Source organism: Lemur catta, chromosome 1, assembly GCF_020740605.2.
Source record: "Lemur catta isolate mLemCat1 chromosome 1, mLemCat1.pri, whole genome shotgun sequence".
In the NCBI taxonomy this organism is placed as follows: domain Eukaryota; kingdom Metazoa; phylum Chordata; class Mammalia; order Primates; family Lemuridae; genus Lemur; species Lemur catta.
In genome coordinates, this window is record NC_059128.1 from 231,617,470 (window position 1) to 231,637,654 (window position 20,185).

General features: G+C 36.5%; 1 protein-coding gene and 1 pseudogene across 1 annotated transcript in view; one reads left to right on the forward strand and one right to left on the reverse strand.

The window, feature by feature from the left end:
* Positions 1 to 15,367, forward strand: part of BTLA (B and T lymphocyte associated) — a 31,307-nt gene extending 15,940 nt beyond the window's left edge. The window contains exons 2-6 of the mRNA XM_045540305.1: positions 583 to 906; positions 6,955 to 6,990; positions 8,410 to 8,550; positions 9,966 to 10,012; positions 13,930 to 15,367. Coding sequence (XP_045396261.1) covers positions 583 to 906; positions 6,955 to 6,990; positions 8,410 to 8,550; positions 9,966 to 10,012; positions 13,930 to 14,211 — 830 coding nt within the window. The 3' untranslated portion in view covers positions 14,212 to 15,367. The remainder of the gene's footprint in view (positions 1 to 582; positions 907 to 6,954; positions 6,991 to 8,409; positions 8,551 to 9,965; positions 10,013 to 13,929) is intronic.
* On the reverse strand, positions 11,490 to 12,167 carry LOC123630548 (annotated as a pseudogene).
* Positions 15,368 to 20,185: the final 4,818 nt, after the last annotated feature.

The window sequence follows — 20,185 nt, forward strand, 5'->3', positions numbered from 1 at the left end:
GTCAGCGGCAGAATGCTATGTTTGAATGTCCCCTCCAAAGCTCATGTTGAAATTTAATTGCCACTGTGATTGTATTAAGAGGTGGGACCTTTAGAGGTGATTAGGTCATGAAAGTATTAATGCCCTCATTGTGAGCGTGGGTTAGCTATTGCAAAAGTGCGCTCCTGATAAAAGAATGAAGTTTGGTCCCCATCTTTTTCTTTGACTCATGCTCGCTCTTCCACCTTCTGCTTTCCACCATGGGATAATACAGCACAAAAGCCTTTGCCAAATACTGGCACTAGGCTCTTGTACTTCTTAGCCTCTAGTACAACAAGCCAAATAAACTTCTATCATTTATAAATTACTGAGTCTTAGGTATTCTGACAAAATGAACTAAGACAGAAGATTGAATGTTTTATTTTTGAAACAAATATTTATTATGTACCAGAAACTCTGCTAGTGGGGATTAATTACTAGAAACCATTATCTAGGAAAATTATAGAATAATGCTTGAGAAATAGTTGGCAGAAACTGTTGAAGCCACATATATGGTCATTCCAGAAGAACATATTTGATTTTAGTTTTGTTTCCATCTTTTAGGGGAAGAATCATGTGATGTACAACTTTACATTAAGAGACAATCTGTACACTCTGTCTCAGCGGGAGATCCCTTTAAACTGGAATGCCCTGTGAAATACTGTGATGACAGGCCTAATGTGACTTGGTGCAAGCTCAAAGGATCAGACTGTTTAGATCTTGGAGATGGATTTCAACCACACACAAGTTGGAAAGAAGACAAGAATATTTCAGTTTTTATCCTACATTTCGAACCAGTGTCTCCTAGTGACAATGGGTCATACTGCTGTTTTGTGAATCTTTCGTCAAAACTCATTACAAGCCACTCAATAACCATTCATGTGACAGGTGAGTTCTCAACACCTACACTGTGTAATGTGTTTCTCATCATGCTTCCAGGAAGAAGAGGATCCAGACTCAAGTGATTGTGTAGAGGCTGAACTCCTATGGCACACCAGAAGTCTGCTGTACCTCATGGATTATTATGTGCATGTGTGTACACATGTGTATGCATGTGTGTGTGTGTTTTAGGGATTGAGGGAGGCACAGAAAAATAGAGAAAAATATAATAAAATTTATTGCTCTTGCCTTTAGGGGTTATAAAATTTATTTGCTAAGTCCAAAAGTAGATCACTAAAATATTGAAAAAACTATAACAAAGTGAATACTTCTAGTTGTAGATAGTTCTATATTTTTTTGTCCTGTTTTTCTTTTATTTTTTCTTTTACTTATTTGTCCTTGACTTTTGTTATTTATAATTTCTTGAGGTTATGTTTGTGGTGCTTGGACAATTATACATTTGTTAATAGATTAAAATTTTCTTGGAGGACAAACAGCACACAAATAACCTCACCCCCTAATGAGTTTCTAGGAATATTCATAGCTTCAGCTGTTTCTGAATCGTGTCCAGAGGCCTTTAATAGGCTCTAACAGCTGAAGAAAGACAGGTAGACGTTAAGCTAGGAGAAACCAAACTGAATAAAACATGAAAAAACACAAAGAGAGAGAGGAGTAGGGGAGAGTAAAAAATATTTGATTTATGAAAATTCCACAGCCAAGATCATATTCCACAGTGAGAGACTGAAAGCTTTCCCACATGAACAGGAAGAAGACAAAGATGCCTACTTTTGACACTTCCATTTGACATTAAACTGCAAGTTCTAACCAGAGCAATTAGGCAAGAACAAGAAATAAAAGGCAGCAAATTGAAAAGGAAGAAGTAAAACTATCTTCATTCACAGATGGCATGACCTTATATGTTGAAAAATTCTTAAAAATTCATTAAAAATTACTAAAGCAGATATTTGAATTCAGTAAAGTTGCAGGATAGAGGATCAACATACAAAAATCAGTGATATTTCTATACACTAGCAATGAACAACCCAAAAAGAAAATTAAGAAAATAATTCCATTTATAATAGCACTAAAAAGAATAAAATATTTAGAAATAAATTTAACCAAGAAGGTGAAAGAAAGTATGGCTGAAAGAAATTCAAGAAGATGTAAATAAATGGAAAGATATGTCATGTTCATGGATTGGAATATGCAATATTGTAAAGATGGCAATGTTCTCTAAGGTGATCTACAGATTCAATGTAATTTCCATCAAAATCCCAACAGCTTTTTGTTGTTGTTGCAGAAATGGAAAAGTTGATCCTAAAATTCACATGGAATTGCAATAGACTCAGAATTGGCAAAACAATCTTGAAAAAGAAGATCAAATTTCAAGGACTAACACTTCCCTATTTCAAAACTTGCTAAAAAATGGCAGTGATCAAAACAGAATGGCACTAGCATATGGATAAAGATAGAGATCAATGCAATAGAATTGAGAGCCCAGAATAAACCCATACATCTATAGGCAATTGATTTTTGACAAGGATGTGAAGCCCATTCAATAGGAAAAGAATAGTTTCTTCAGCAAATAATGCTGGGACAGTTGGGTATCTACATGCGAAAGAATGAATTTGAACACCTACTTCACAGCATATTAAAAAAAGTCAAAATGGATCAGAGATTTAAGTATACAACTATAAGCTACAACTATAAATACTACATTTATATAAAACTATATTTTATAGGGGAAGAATCATGTGATGTACAACTTTACATTAAGAGACAATCTGTACACTCTGTCTCAGCGGGAGATCCCTTTAAACTGGAATGCCCTGTGAAATACTGTGATGACAGGCCTAATGTGACTTGGTGCAAGCTCAAAGGATCAGACTGTTTAGATCTTGGAGATAGATTTCAACCACATACGAGTTGGAAGAAAACATGGAAGTAAATCTTTCTGATCTTAGATTTGGCAATGGTTTCTTTGATATGATTCCAAAATCATAAGTAACTACACCAAAAGTAGGTAATTAAACTTCATAAAAATTAAACACTTTTGTGCATCAAAAGGCACTATCAAGAGAGTGAAAAGACAACTCATAGAATGTGATAAAATATTTATAAATCATATATCTTATAAGGGATTATTACCCAGAATATTAAAGAACAACTACAGTTTAATGACAAATAGACTGGCAACCTAATTTAAAAATGAGCAAAAAAAAAACTTGAATAAACATTTCATCAAAGAAGATATACAAATGGCCAATAAGCACACAAAAATGCTCAATGCCATAAGTTATTACAGAAATGCAAATCAAAATCACAATAAGATTCCATTTCACATCCACTAGGATGACTAGAGTTAAAAAAACAAAAACAAAACCCAGAAAATAACAAATGTTAGAAAGGATGTGGAGAAAACTGGAACTATCCATTGATGGTGAGAATGTAAAGTGATGTAGCTGCTTTGGAAAACAGTCTGGCAGTTCCTCAAAAGGTTAAACCTAGTTGCCACAGAACCCAACAATTCAATTCCTAGGTAAATAATCAAGTGAAATTTAAAATATATGTCCACACAAGAACTTCCACATGAATGTTTAAACCAGCATTATGCACAATAGCCAAAAGGTAGAAACAATCTAAATGTTCATCAATTGATGACTAAAGGAAATGTAGTATATTCATACAATGGAAAATTATTCTGTCATAAAAAGGAATGAAGCATTAATGTATGCCACAATGTGGATGAACCTTAAAAACCTTATGCCAAGTAAAGGAAGCAAGACACAAAGGTCACATATTTTATGATTCCATGCATATGAAATATTAAGAAAAGTCAAATCCATAGAGACAGAAAGTAGATTGGTGGTTGCCAGGGCCTAGGGAAATAAGGAATGTGGAGTGATTACTTAATGGATACAGAGTTCTCTTTTGGAGTGATGAAAATGTTTTGAATCTAGATGGTGGTGATGTCTGTACAACATTGTAAATGTCTTAAATGACATTGAATTGTACATTTTAAGTGGTTAAAATGGTAATTTTCATGTTATATTACCACAATAAACAGTATATTTGGATCAAAGAAGAGCACCCTTTAATTATAAAAATAGGATGAAGTTCCTTTTGTTGCCCATAAACTAACCCTGAAGCTTATTGCGAAGGAGAAATTTCAAAGAGGTTTGGTGTAGTAGTAGAATGACTAAACTCTAGATGCAGCCATATAAGGTTACTTCTTTTGTGGATACCATTCACTTGAATGCATATATTTTGTGTCTGTTCTTTTAAAAATTAATTTATTACCTTATATGCTTACTTTGGAGTCAGTATTTAAACTTCCTTAAAGTACTCCAGTGAAGGAATCAATTGAAATTCCTTTAAAATGCTTTAAATCACTTTAAAATCCCTTACAGCAGCCCAATGAAAGAATGCATAGCACTTTAATGCTAGCTACAACCCTCAACTATGAAGCATAGAAGTGTGAAGAAATTTATGGCAGAGTTAGAGACTCTGCCTGTGCAATTCGGGGTCAAGCTCAGTGCTAATTGCCGGTGGCTATCTGTGCACTGACTTATACACCTCTTCAGTATGGAGGCTGTGTCTTAAACACGTTTGCTTCTCTCCAATACATGATAGGCGGCTCAATAAATATTTCTTTGTAAATGAATTAAAGAATATAATCTATGCAAAGTACAAAAATTGCCTTTACCAACCTGGAGAAGCCTATATTGAGGATGTATGGAATGAATATCTTCTGGAAAGAATTGCACTATTAATTCACTTAATGGCATAAAAATATTGAATTTTTAAAAAGTGTTACTTTTTAAACTGGCAAGATAAATTATAAAAATAAGAAAAATTCATAAAATATTACTTTTGGGATGATATTAATTATACATTGAACAAATAAGTGATATTGAATAATTTATATGATAAATATAATAAAATTAAATTTCAAGGCATTGAGTCCACCTTCCTTGGAAGAGAAGCCCTCTCGTGTAATTCAGTCTTTTTTTGTGGGCACTGGTCTACTTCCATACAAGAGGGAGGAATTAGGCAGGGTCAGAGGCAAGCTAATAATTACTTGTGACAGAAATTTCAATTGCACAAAAGCAATATTATGGATTGTCCTCTATCCCATATTTGGATCATTCCACAACCACTGAAGATGGGTTATAGTTTTTAAAATGCATAAAGGTGCTTGCTCTAGGGACCAAGTGTGGGCTGAGATTAAGATTAGCAATCAATCCATTTTGTGGAGGAGGGGGCCCAACTTTCGGACAAGGGAAACAGCATTCCCTCTTAAACCCTGTTCCCTGAGGGATTTTTATTAGTGTCCGATTGGAACAAAAAGTATGAAGGATGAAGTAGTGAAAGAGAAAAGTCTAAGAACTAAATAGGAGACATGAAGGTCTTGTGTCTTTTTGAAGATTTCTACTCTCCCAGTTTCCTGCTCACCTACCATTCTTACCTCTCCCTTTCTTATCACTTTGTTAATTAATGCTCTTGATCCATACTGAAAAATCCCAGAACCTTTGCTTTGGCTTTCTACTCTTGTCTGTCAACAACCTTCCACTTTATGATGTGTTCCCTTCAATAGATTCTGTGAACATCTCAGACCTTCATTATCTTCCTTCTAAATGATTCCAGTTACTTAATTCTGTGATTGAACTCTTTGTCTTTAGTGTTTCCTCATTTTGGTCCTTTTCAGCCAAATATCTTACTGATGTGCTTAATTTGCCTAATAACTTCTTTCATAAGGGCCATTCACCTGCGAAGCATCCCTGGAGCTCGCAATGTCAGGCTCATATTTATTAAGCAGCATTCAAGATCTTTCACAGTTCCCTCACACCTACCTTTCTGGATTCTATACAGAGCCTCTCAACTCCAGCCTAACAGCCCTACTTGCCATTGCCATGTCTTCACCATGGCTCTTCTATGCCACTCTTGGCACTTGTAGGGCATCCATTCATCTGTCTCCACTTACCGACATTCTAACCCTCCTTTCAGCTCCAGCTCATTTCCCAAGTTCTCCAGGAAGCCTTCCACGATCACGTTAGGGGAAGTGATTTCTCTTTTCTATCAATTTTTACGCCATTTGAGTGTGTGCCTATCGTTTATCACACATGTCCTTTCACTGTGGTAATGTATGGTTATGTCTTTTAAGTCCCAGGAAAGATTATAATGCCTTGGGGGGCACAAATTGTGTCATATTTCTTTGGATTGTTTCTACTTCCTTCCCAAAAGTCAAATAAATTATTTAGGAATTAGCTGTAATTTAAACTGGGTGTGTATTTTCCTTTAGTGAAGTGGTAAAAACAAAAATAACAGGGAAAGGGTCAAAGAAAAATTTCTTTTTCTTCTGAACCTGAAAGGGCTCAGTGAACTAAGAAGTGCTCAGCAAACTAAATGTGAATTAAGTATGAGGAAAATAACCTCAGAATTATGTTTAAGGACCATGTTTTTCATGAATAAATTTTGGAATGTATGATAAAAAATGTTATATTTTCTTCCCTTGAAATATTTTTCTGAAGGGATATTGGGAATTTTCTTGTTTTTATATCTGACTGTCCTTTGCTATTTATGTTCAAGTTAAGAATTGGTTCATGAAATAACAGTTCTGTAACAGAGTGGGGGCTTGCATGCTCTTGGGAAAGCAATATTCTCCCAGAATGAAGAAAAGAACTTTGCAAAACAAAGCAAAGCCCCAGGGGAAAAGTTGACAGGGCAGGGAACAGTCATTAGAGGACGCATTGGCCTGAAACTCCATCCTTCCCAACCTTCCCTTGATCAAAGTAAACAGATGAAGGTTATGTGATATTTACAAAGTCTTTCTGTGATCTTCAGAATAAACCCCAGAATTTATTTTGTGTTCATGACCTCAAGGTGATGATCTACAAATTATACAAAGTGACCTTGAGCTAGGCTATTAGATTCTCTGTTAGTGTGCAAATGTTGGAGTCCTCTCCAAAACTAGCTCTGATTTTGGACATACCCAAGTGTACTCTCTTATTGTTTTCTCAACCAATTTCAATTCTTTATCTTGTTTCTCTATTTCAGAACAAATTCAAAATAATTCAGAACTCCCTTTAATAAGTAAGTATCAAACTAATCAAATAAAATTAAGAAAACTAGTTTGTTTTGTGCTTAGAGAAATAATAGAAGTTGGATCTTCTTAATCAAGCAGATTTGTTTGTATTAGGTTGTCTGTTGTGGCAACCTTGATCTTGATTACTATCTAACACCCTCCCCCAGACAGCTGTGCCTATCACTCTTGGCAGTGATCTAGCTGAGGGCCCAGCCTAAACAGCAGCTGCAGCATGAACAATACAATCTTTGTTACCACTCTAAATTATCTAACTGCTTTATGCCCTGCTTTCATTGCCGCTGATCATTTTTACCTCAAAACCAAGTCTCTAGGGAAACAAGTCACACATATTATAATAGAATACCTTACTTCAGTATTTTTAATACTATGTTAATAGCAACCCAGAATAAAAAATAGATCTTATGTAATAACCCACGATACACACATATATAAAAAGAAGTTTCACAAAGCCATACTTAACTTCAAGACAGGATTTCTCCATTGACATTTTGGAGTGGACAATTCTTTCCTTCAGCGAGAGGGGTGGTATCCTGCATAATGTAGGATGTTTAGCAGAATTTCTGGCCTCTATTGACTAGATGCTATCCTCCCTCCCTTCACCTTGGGACAACCAAAACTGTCTCCAGACATTGCCACACATTCCCTGGAGGACAAAACTGTCCTGGTTGAGAACCACTGCTCTAATGTGTGTGATGCATTCTATATTTTTAGTTTGTTCTGTTTCATTTTTTTAAAATGCTATTTGTGATCTACTAAATTGTTTCATAATATACTAATAAGTTGCTACCAGCTGTGGACAAACAGGGCCTTAATGCATGTTAATATTGATCAATTGTAATGAGCATTAGCTGTATACTAGGAAGAACATATTTGGGGCTACCAAAATTATTTGGTATTTGGAGATATCAATGAGTCATAAGATAAGGAAAGATCATTGTGTTGAAGAAACTTGAATTTAGTGTCAGAAACATGTTGACTTGAGTTCCAACTGCTACTCACTAGCTGTCTTAATTTGGGCAAAATTCTTGGAACAATAACTCTGTTCTCAAGTCATGAGACTGAATACAGGCAATGGCTTCCCTATAAGTGATGAACATGAGAGTTAAAATAGATACTGCAAATGGAAGGGCTTGGTGAAGTGCTTTCTGAGAATTGTTATGGAGATTGTTCTATGGAAGATTAACCCTAACAGAATAAAGGATTTTTCCAAAAGATAAACTATTACAGAGCCACATGTCCTCAGCAATAAAGCAAAAGGTGGCATAGGGAACTGAGGCCTGGGATTCTTGGGGAATGCCTCTGAAGGGGGAATGGAGGCATTCAAGTTCCGACAATGCAGAGGGGTCTTGCTGATCCTAATGTAGCTCAGATTTCCTAATTGTATTTAGCATTGACTAACATTCCAGATTCAACCAGTGCCTCAGGAAGACCCTCCATGGAAGAGATGGAAAACACACCATGGCTTCTTTATAGTTTGCTTCCTTTGGGGGGATTGCTTCTACTCATTACCGGTTTCTGCCTGTTCTGCTGCCTGAGAAGGCACCAAGGTGGGTTCCATTTTCCATCTGCCCTTCTGTACCACACATTTGGGTTCTTATTCCTGGGGCTAATCGATTTCTGGTTTATTCCTATTGTTTTCTTTTCCAATCCCATGGTAAACCATGGATAATGATTTCCTGGGGGACAGCTCACACTTCCACTAAAAAGCCAAATGGGTTAATCTGGGCTCCCCCCAGTCACCGGGAGGCCTGCTCACCAGGACTCAGTGCTCCGGCCCAGAGCTGCGCCTAGGCGGGCACATTGCTGGGACCTTCTCATTCTGTTTGCGTTGGTCTTAGGTTTGTACGCGAAGGGGTTCTTCCAAACCTTAACAGGATTGAAAGGGAGATTAAAATAACCTCTTGGATTGGACTGATATGTCTGATTTGAGTTATTTTGTCTTGTCCTCTTTTCCCAGCCACACCACATCATGGCAGGCACGCACACATCGTTATCTAAATGAAGATCCAATGTTCCTAGAGGGAATTCATTATGTCCCTACTTTCTGTTGCCATTACAAACACATGCTTAAACACAATCTTCACCCAACAATAATGTGTTTGAAATATATGGCTAGGACGGGAGAGATGTGATATTCTAAAAACAATTCCTTTCTACTTTTGTTGAGAACTCTCTCAGTGTCATGGCCAAACATGTTTAAGTAAGAGAGGGATGCATACGGAATTCTGATTTAGCTCCGATCTGAACCACTTCGGTTTTCTTTTCCTTTCCTCCATCCCTCTAATACTTTTTCCCACAACACCACCCACAGTGTAGCCGTAGAAACTGAGCTAGACAGAACAACCCTTATTTTGTCTGCACAGGAGAAAGCTTTGTCTGGGCAAAAGTGCTTCCGGTATTTTGGGGTGAGCCCAGAATCTTCTCAGAATTCTGAAAAATTTCCTATAACCCAAACTCTGTGTCTGCAGCCACACAGCTCTTTCTGTGGTTCCTCTGCAAATTTCCTCATCTTTCTTGAGGCTGATAGAAGAACTTCTCTCAGAACCTCAGAAAAAGAGTCAGGGATACATTTTTTTTTTTTTTTTTTTTACCACATCCAAAGTGAACCAGGCAGTAGGAGATCCTGGCAAGGGAGGTAACAGGGCAGCAGCATTTCTGGCATTGAGTATGGAATGTCCTCAGACCAAGGACTTCCAGCCTTTCCCAGGTGATGTCCTGGGTCTCTTCCTCTTAGCTATGCCATAGGGCTATGTAGAATGACAAGTAATGAACCAGTGAGGGAAATGGGCAGCGTGAATGCTCACTGACAGGTGTGTGTGGCATGCTAGCCAAAGCAAATGAACAGGCCAAAACTAATAACACCATCACTGGTGTACAATGAGTGAGCATGGGTGGGAAGGTGGTTTACCTTTGTTTACTTTCTTTACTCCTTTTGATTACTATTGTTCTTTCGGTCTTCCAGGGAAACAAAAGAAGCTCTCTGATACAGCGAGAAGGGACATTAACATGGTATGTTTGATATATTTGTTGGAATAAATGCAATTTGTGTTATACCGTGTGTATTTATTTATCTGTTTAATTAATTAATTAATTCAATGAATTTATATAACACTTACCATATGCCAGGCACGGTTCTGAATACTACATATACAGACTCATTTTTTAAAATGTCTTTATTTTACGTTCACCTCTCTCTGCACCAAAGATTCTTCAGCATTAACAGGTCTCATAATAAATGGTTTTTTGGAAGGGCACAGGAAGCAGTCTAGACCTGAAGCAGAAAAGCCAGAGACTGAACCATATAACTGGCTCTGCTCTTGTCTGTTATGTGGCTTCAGGATATGCATTTATTATCACAAACACAACACCTTAAAGTAATTCTGGAAGAGAGTAGGGAGTTAATGGAAGAATGAACCCATAAACAGCCTCATATAATGACAAGGTATTTTCATAAATCACACCAAAAGATAGAGGCATGATCTCAGGCTTAGTTACTATGCAAAAATCCCTGGTAATATGTGTGGGCTCATTAAGGAAGAGACCATCAGATGAAGGAAAGGAATTTTGGAGGCAATTTTTCCTGCAAGGTTTGGGATATAAAGTTAGGCCTTCCTTTTCCTTCTGAATCCAATGTTATGTAGATAATGAAAATAAATAAAAATGCAAGATGGGGCTATATACAATTTTCAAAAACAATATCTGAAGTTATTTAATTAAAAATAAATTGTCATAAATGAGGTTCTGCAAAAGAACTTGGGGTGTGTGTGTGTGTGTGTGTGTGTGTGTGTGTATGTGAGTGTGTGTTTATATTTCAGTAAGGAAGAAAAGTGATAAAGAGGTGGTAACCCTCTTGAACATTCCAGAAATGCCAGAGGTAGATATAGCCAACAATTCTACATGTATTAAATGACATTGAGTATTCTCCACCTGGCTGCCTAATTTTAAACCAAACCAAATAGATTCAACTTGATAAACTTCTGTTAAGTTTTTAGTGAGCATCAGCAGGCACTGTGTTGAGTGCTAAGGCTCTGTTTCCTCAAATAGGGAAATTTTCTTAAATATTATTCTTTTCTGCCTATAGTGAATAACAACAAAACTATGTTCAGTTATAATCAGTCCTGAGAGCTATAAAACTATTTAAAACAAAAATCTAAATAACTGACTGTGTAAGTAAAATACAGGTTGATTAAACTGTAGTCATTTTTCTTTCTATATAAACTGGAAAAATTGTGATTTCAAATTGACTTCAAAATGGATTTTTCTGTGTGTGCAATTATCTGGGAAGTTTGTTTTAAGGTGTTCTTGTTATTCACAGGAATTTGAAGTTTTTACGCCATCTGAGTTGTCTAGCATTTCATAAAATAATCAAAGAGATGCCGTATTAGGTCCCTGGGGCTGAATATTTCTTTCTTTTCTTTTTTTCATTCATTCTTCTTTTTTTTAATCTTTCGAGCTTTTATTTAAGTACAGTGATCTAGGATGGACTTTAGATCTTGTTGAAAGCAGCCACATCCGTAAACTGTACATAGTCCTCAAAAGCAGTGGTCTGCAGCTCCAGCAGATCTGTTCCAATTGTATCATCTTCAACTACACACTGTATTTGAAGTTTTTTTAATTCCACATCCCACTGGAACTGGTTTAGAGGAGCTCCAGACCAAGCTGTCTGCTTGAATGTTTCTGGTGCACTCCTCTAATATTGCCAGATCTGTCTCATTGTCCCCAGGTTTCACCTCTAGTAAGGTGGGAGACTTGGCAACAAGTGAGGGGTTTTGGCTTCCTTTGATTCATACTGTGCAAGATGCTCTTCCTTTAGCCTCTTCAATTCTTTGCTTTCCTCCTCATCATCAGATCCAAAGAGATCAATGTCATCATCATCTGAACTGTCTGTAGCTCCACTTCTTGTCGTGTCTTCCACATTAGCAGAGCCAGCCTTGCTCAAAGTCACCTTCACTCCTGGCAGGCTGGCCTTTTCCTTTTCATAAGATTGGATGTGATTATTCCAACTCAGGGCATGACATAATGTCTGCAGGTGGTGGGCGGGAGTTTGCTTCAAAGTGCCCAGGTATGTTTATGATGGCACAGAGCCCTTGCTGTAGCTCTTGTCCTCCAGGCAATCAATGAACACCTGGAGGCCGGTAGGGCTTTTCAAGTCTTGGTAACCCATGACATCAGCTGGATGAGAGAGCTGAGCAGCAGTAGAAGGAAACAGCTCTGGGCTAAGATGCCCACCTAAGAAAAGAAAAAGGACCCTGGGGCTAAAAATTTCTTAAGTAAAAACTTATATGGGAGCCATCGGACAAATCAAAGTAGAGAAAGGAATTGGAAAAACATGGCAGGTACATGTAAAAGCCAAAGTTCTGATCTTAATCCAAAATGGTCCTTTGAGAGCATAAAAGTTCTTGTATGCTAAAAACCACTGAATTGTACACAAGGGCAAATTTCACAGTATGTGAATTCTCTCTCTCTCTCTCTCTCTCTCTCTCTCTCTCCATATATATATATATATGTATATATATATATATGTATACTTGAAGTGCTTTATAATGTGTCATAGGAGTGTAAGGTGGGATTGCTGCTTCTGTCTTTATCCTCACTACCCACCACATGCTGGTGCACCAGCCTTGTGGCACCCAGCTGCTTTGATGGGGCTCCACGGGAGAAGTTCAGCTATAGAGCTCCATGTGTTCTTGTATCTCATTTATCCTAACAAAATTTTTCATGAAAATGAGCCATCTTTTGGGAAGTCAGCCAGGTAACTGAATTGACAGACTTATACAGGTTGAAAAGTATGACAGGGACCTTGTTGATAGATTGAGGACTTGTGGCTATTTTCTAGGTCGCCTGACTTTCACCAGTCTCCTTCAACAGAGGTAGGACCACTTTTCATCTTAGCCAAGCAATTCCTGCCTCTTTCAGTCATCCAGCCTTCGTGTTATTTCTGGGCAGCCACCTCATGAGAGGCAGCCAGTGTACCAGCAGTTATTATGTAGTTTCTCAGGATAAAGCCAGATATGTTTGCACAGTACAAGTCTGCCAAGCGGATGATGTAGACATCCTACTGCACACGTCACATTGAGGATGACAAAGGACCCCATAATGTATGTAGACTATCAAAGACTGTGCATATGATGCCTTAAAGGAGTTAGGCCAAACTTCAAGAACATAAATTGGCAAAATTGGGATTTAAAAAATTGAAATAATACCTAGAATTAACACAATTATCTTCATTTTTACCAAGTGGATCCTTGTGTAGCTAGGAATGGCTAACAAATAACTGTGAGTGAGAAAATATCAGGACTCATTTTATTTTTAGCACCCATGAATTCACCTCTTTCTCATAAGATCTAAGATATTTGGCTCTATTTGAAAGTGTAAAAATTTTCTTGTGATAAAAATAACAACTGGAATAATGTTTTAGAACTTTTTCTAAGCTTTATCCCTCTAAAACTGATATCAATTGTCCAATTCCAGGTCCTACTTTATGATAATATATCTTGGATAACTCATAATATGTATTCTTTCTGCCCCCTTAGCGGTTATCTGTTCTGCTTTATCTTTAATCTTTTTATTTTAAACTGCATTAATTCTGTCCATTGTGTTTTCATGGGATGTTTTATGTGTTTTCCATAATTTGAGTTGTGCTTTTCATCTTGAAGGGGGATTGAAAAGTGTTCTGTGACCTCAAAAATGACCAACAATAAAGCACATAATAACTATGTGGGGGGAACATAGTGGTTCTCAGGCCTTTCATCCTTTAATAATTGAGTCTGTTAAAAATGTAGTTGTCACCAGCATATGTAGGAACAGCGGATTTTTTCTCCCATGGTACATGAGTCCATTTAGCTTTTCACTCGTAGTTTACTAATACACATGCACTATCATGCCTTAGGTGGCACTTAAAATCACCTTTTTTTTTCCTCTTATAGGTTGATGTTCCCCAGCCCTTTAAGACTGAGCAAACAGAAGAGGGCACTGGACAAAATTCCCAAACACTGCCATCAGAAACTGGAATTTATGATAATGACCCTGAAACTTGGTTCAGGATGCAGGAAGGGTCTGAAGTTTATTCTCAACCACACCTGGAGGAAAACAAACATGGCATTGTTTATGCTTCCCTGAACCATTCCATCATTGGAATAAGCCCAAGACAGGCAAGAAATGTGCAAGAAACACCGACAGAATATGCATCCATATGTGTGAGGAGTTAAATCTGGTCCTGATTCCAACCAGTGATGGTTCCATGATCAGCAGGTCAACACCATTGTCTGGGCCCAAAAGGATGTCAAATAATATTTGTTAACCTGACAGGTTTCACTTTAAAAAGGTTCATGTTAGTGTTTGGGCCTTATGAGTCCACAGTACAAATGATTCAAATTTCTCTTGGAAACTCCTTTGGGAAACTTTTACATTATAGTCTTTAACAACAAAAATTTCTCTGCAAAATTAATAGCATGAGTAGCAGAATAGTAGATATTTAAACATAGCTGAGTTTTATTCAATATAAAAAACTCAATCTTTCTTTTGGAACAATCAGAAAGACTTGTAGGAACGAGAGGTTTGTGTTATCTGGATCAGTTCAATACAAAAAGAAAAAAATGTCCCAATTTGACTAACCATGAATACAGAAATGATTGTACATTTCCAGTCAATCTTCCACAATAAGAAATTTTCCTATGTCAAGCTAAGACTGGTGTTTCTTAAAGGTGAAGGGGAAATCATTTTAGACTTGATATAGAAGAGAATGGAAAGGATAAAAGGTGCAATAAAGATATAGGATTTATCAATTGGATATGGAGTGGATGTTTCCCATACCTGGCAAACAAATGCTTATATCTACCCTGTTAGATTGGTAAGCAAACACAGTAATTAATGGAGCAATCAATGTATAGTGCATTTTTGAGCAAAGTGGTGACTCAGTATTTGGGTTACATAGACTAATGGGTATGAATGTGACATAATGCTGCTGGTTTAATATAACTGTGAGTATCTAAATAAACAAATTAGTATAAATATGAATTATTAGGCAAATGAAGATTAATGGCTTCAACTACTTCATGCTTGACTTGATAGCAAATTAAAAGCATAATTAATGGAATAAAGAAAAGGCCAGAATATTTAGTAGGTTGGTAGGGGGTCAACATACTTTCATTCACCGCATCTGTTTTGCTTTTATTCTTACTAAGGAATAGAGGCAAATCATATGCAGTGATGTATTATAGTTTGATAATCATTCATTTTAAAAAACTGAGGTTGCAGCCACTTAAGAGTATAGCAAGAGGGGGCCAGGCACATGGTGTGTGCCTGTAGTCCCAGCTACTCAGGAGGCTGAGGCAGGAGGATCACTTGAGCCCAGGAGTTGAAGGTTGCAGTGAGCTATGAGGCCATCACTACTCTCTAGTCTGGGTGACAGAGCAAGACTGTATCTCAAAAAAAAAAAAAAAAAGAGCATAGCAAGAGATGGTTTCAGATTTTCTAAATATCCAGAGTACTTGAGGCTAATTATTTCAAAAATAGCTTGCAATTTTATTTAACAGTTTGAGGCTATTAGAATTCTCAGGTGCTGCTACTAAATAATGCAATAATCCTCATACAAAGTGAATAGCAAAGCTTAGGATCCATTTGAACAAATACATGAGCTGCTTGCACAAATGAGTGTGATCTCTATGTGTGCATATGTGTGTTAGTGTCCAGAAGGGATGGGCAACTTAAAGAAATGGTACAAGAGAAATTAATCAAATTGACATTCTGTTTTCTGTTTGCTTATGGAGCACAAAATACTAGAGTAAATGGGTCATTAAAGAAAATAATGTATGAAATTATAGGAATGAGTGTATGAGTGGAGTACACACACACAGAGATAAAATTGAGGTTTTGTAGTGGAGCTTTTCTTAGGTAATGCTAACGTTAAGTTTTAGCTCCTTAGATTTGGGGCTGCAGATATTGTTTTGAGTCACATATTGTTTTAATAGCTCATTTATTTATTTTTTTGATATCCATCTATCAATATAATATTATTACACCTAGAATTTTAAGCAACCAATTCTAAATAGGCTCTTTCAGCCAAACTGCATTTGTGGATGACTTATGTAAAAAGACATATTAGAATGGCTGCTTGTGGTATTCTTAAAAATAGAAACAGGAAGGAAGGGGAGGATACATTTATCAGATGAACACACAAAGCTGAACAGTTCCTTCGAATTCTCTCCAATTCAAAAACAAAATATTTCTGTTTATTATCATTTAGGGTATTCTTAGTATATCCTACAGTAAAGATAATGTTATAGTGATTTCACTCTGTAAGTGATTTTTTATTGTATGTGTATCATCCTTGCTAAAATCACAAATCATTTATTTTTTTATTCCTTCTTAATAAAAGGTGTCAAAGATATATATGTATTTATCCAAATAAGTCTATTTCAGTATTATTTACATGGCTTATTTTATTAATTTATAGGTGGTTTGAGAAAAATTATATATGGATAATTTAATGATTTTGCATGTATTTTAAGTTTGTTGAGTGTTCTAAATAAGAAGGTAAATTTATTAAAACTTATTTAAAATCCCTTTGGCATTTGCCTTTGTACCAAAAAAATGTATGAACATGAATAGAAGAGTGATTCTTAAATCCCATGGTACATAAAAACAACCTGAATTAACTTCCTAAACTGCAAATTACTGACTCCTAGCATTAAGAATTCTGATTCAGGAGGTATGACTCTTTTGTCTTCATCTTTAAAAGACATCCCAGATGATTTTGTTGTAAGTGTCCCGGTGTTCATAGTTTGAGAAATGCTGAAGTAGAAGCTAGGTTTGCTATATGTGGTTTATTTGATCAGTTTTGTGTACCAATCAAGACTATCTCTTGCTTGATCATATTTATTTTTCTATATATAGAGACTTTTTTTCAGAGCAATTTCAGGTTCAGCAAAGCTAAGTGGACACATATCCACCATTAGAGTGACTTACAGAATAGTTTCACTGCCCTAAAATCCTTCTGTGCTGCTCCTATTCCTCCCTACTTCCCTCCCAACACCTGGAAATTATTTATTGTCTCCATAGTTTTGCCTTTTCCAGAATGTCATATAGTTAGAATCATATCCCATGTAGCCTTTTCCAATTGGCTTTTCCACTTAGTAATATGCATTTAAGTTTCCCCTGTGTCTTTTAATGGCTTGATAGCTCATTTCTTTTTAGTGGTGAATGATATTTCACTGTCTGGATGTACGACAATTTATTTATCCATTCATCTACTAAAGGACATCTTGCTTGCTTGCAAGTGTGGACAATAATGAATAAAGCTGCTATAAACATCTATATGCAGGTTTTTTTGTGGACATAAGTTTTCACCTCATTTGGGTATATACCAAGGAGGATGTTTGCTGGATCATATAAGAGTATGTTTAGTTTTGTCAGAAACTGCCAAACATTCTTCCAAAGTGACTGTACCATTCTGTGTTCTCACCAGCGATAAATGAGAGTTCCTGTTACTTCGCATTTTAGCCAGCATTTGGTGATATCAGTGTTTTGGAATTTTGCTGTTCTGATAGGTACATAGTGGTATGTCATTGTTGTTTTAATTTTCAATTCCCGAATGACGTATGGTCATAATATTTTCATACACCTATTTGCATTATTTGCATCTGTGTATCTTCTTTAGTAAGGTGTCTTTTCAGGTCTCTTGCTCATTTTTTAATTGTGTTGTTCATTGTCTTGTTGAATTTTAAGGGTTCTTTGTATAGTTTGGATAACAATCCTTTATCAAATGTGCCTTTTGCAAATAATTTCAGTCTATAGCTTGTCTTCTCATTCTCATTGTGATCATAGCATTTACTTGTTATTATGTTTGCTGCTACATTAAACTGTGGGCTTCTTATGGGCAAGGATTACGTCACAGTCCTCTTTAGTTTCTTAGCCTAGTGTTTGGCACATATTAGAATTAAAAAATGTTTAACTAATGAATGGATTGTGTTTGTGAAGTGGCCCTCATTCTTTGAGTAGCCATTTGTGAATTTTTGATACACTTAGACTTTGTGTGTGGTGAGGAGCCAAGTCATATTTATAGGACAGACTAATTTATTTATTTATTTATTTTCTTTTTTATTTCAGCATATTATGGGGGTACAAGTGTTTGGGTTATTTATACTGCCCTTGCCACACCTGAGTCAGAGCTTTAAGAGTGTCCATCCCCCAGACGGTGTGCATTGCACTCATTATGTGTGTATATACCCACTCCTCCTCCCCCCTCCCATCTGCCTGACACCCGATAATGTTATTACTATATGTACACTTAAGTGTTGATCAGTTAAAACCAATTTGATGGTGAGTACATGTGTTGCTTATTTTTGCATTCTTGGGATACTTTACTTAGTAGAATGGGTTCCTGCTGTATCCAGGATAATACAAGAGGTGCTAGATCACCATTGTTTTTTGTGGCTGAGTAGAACTCCATTGTATACATATACCACATTTTATTAATCCACTCATGTATTGATGGGCACTTGGATTGTTTCCACATCTTTGCAATTGTGAATTGTGCTGCTATAAACATTCTAGTGCAAATGTCTTTTTTATAGAATGTCTTTTGTTCTTTTGGGTAGATGCCCAGTAATGGGATTGCTGGATCAAATGATAGTTCTACTTGTAGCTTTTTGAGCTATTTCCATATTGCTTTCCACAGAGGTTGTACTAGCTTGCAATCCCACCAGCAGTGTATGAGTGTTCCTATCTCTCCATATCCACACTAAGATTTATTGTTTTGGGACTTTTTGTTAAAGGCCATTCTCACTAGATTTAAGTGATATCTCATTTTGGTTTTGATTTGCATTTTCCAAGACAGACTAATTTAGAAAGTTCTATTTTAGGGTTTTAGCACCCAACCCAGAAAGTAAAAACAGCAAGTGAGAAAGAAAACATTACTATTTTATCTAATAGAGGTTTGTGCTAAACTTGAAAACATGGGAACTGAAAGTCCTGTGCTAGAAATCAATTTACAGGTTCAAAAGCAAGTTCTGCGAGTTAATCCTTAAAATCAGACCCTATTCTTGAGTTAGTGTAAACATTCCATTGCAATTGCTTTATCTGTCAACAATTCCTGACTGAGAATTGAATTTGTGAACACTCAGCAATAACAGTCAGTGGTTCACCAAAGTACCATGGTCTGAAAAGCCAATCTGTCTACATCTCAGTTACAAAATATTTCTCCTTCCACCCTCTCTCATTCTACCCTTAGTGAGTGAGAAGTGGGAAGAGGCCTTGCAGTGTTATTTTGGTTAGCTCTCCGTGGGCTGTTTTCTTTTCTTATTCTGGTAAATCCATTTCCTGCAGCTGGTCTCTGTTCCTAGTTGTTTTGGGAAATGTTTTTTTCAATCTCTAATTTGGATATGTAAAGCCACAGCTCCATTCTTTTTGTCCAGACAGGGCACAGCTTGGGTAAACATATCTTCCTGGTCCTGGACGATATTTGTTTCATACAGGTTTGGGTTTGATTGTAGATTCTCAGTACCTTTGCCAGAGTACTGAGAATGTTTTCACATCTGCTCATACAACATCCATTCTGTAGTCCATGGATCAAGGAGTAATTTTGACTTTCAAATCTTTTTATTTAAGAAACACATTTTGTAAGGCTATAGCTACCATAGATAGTGATTCCTCTGGTGGATCTTGGAAAAATAAATTGCAAACTTTCTGGAAAGGATTCAGTACTAGATGCCATTAAGAACATTTGTGATTCATGGAAGGAGGTCAAAATATCAACAGTAACAAGAGTTTAGAAAAAGTTGATTCCATCCTTCATGAATGACTTTGAGGGCTTGAAGACTTCAGTGGAGAAAATAACTGCAGATGTAATGGAAGTAGCAAGACTGCTAGAATTAGAAGGGGAGCCTGAACATGTGACTGAATTGATGTAATTTTATGATCACACATGAATAGTTGCTTCTTATGGATGAGCAAAGAAAGTGGTTTCTTGAGATGGAATCTACTCCTGGTGAAGATGCTGTGAGCATTGTTGAAATAACAAAGGACTTAGAATATTACGTAAACTTAGTTGATAAAACAGCAGCAGGGTTCTAGAGGATTGAGTCCAATTTTGAAAAAAGTTCTACTGTGAATAAAATGCTATCAAACAGCACTGCATGCTACAGAAAAATCTTTCATGAAAGGAAGAGTCAACCAATGTGGCAA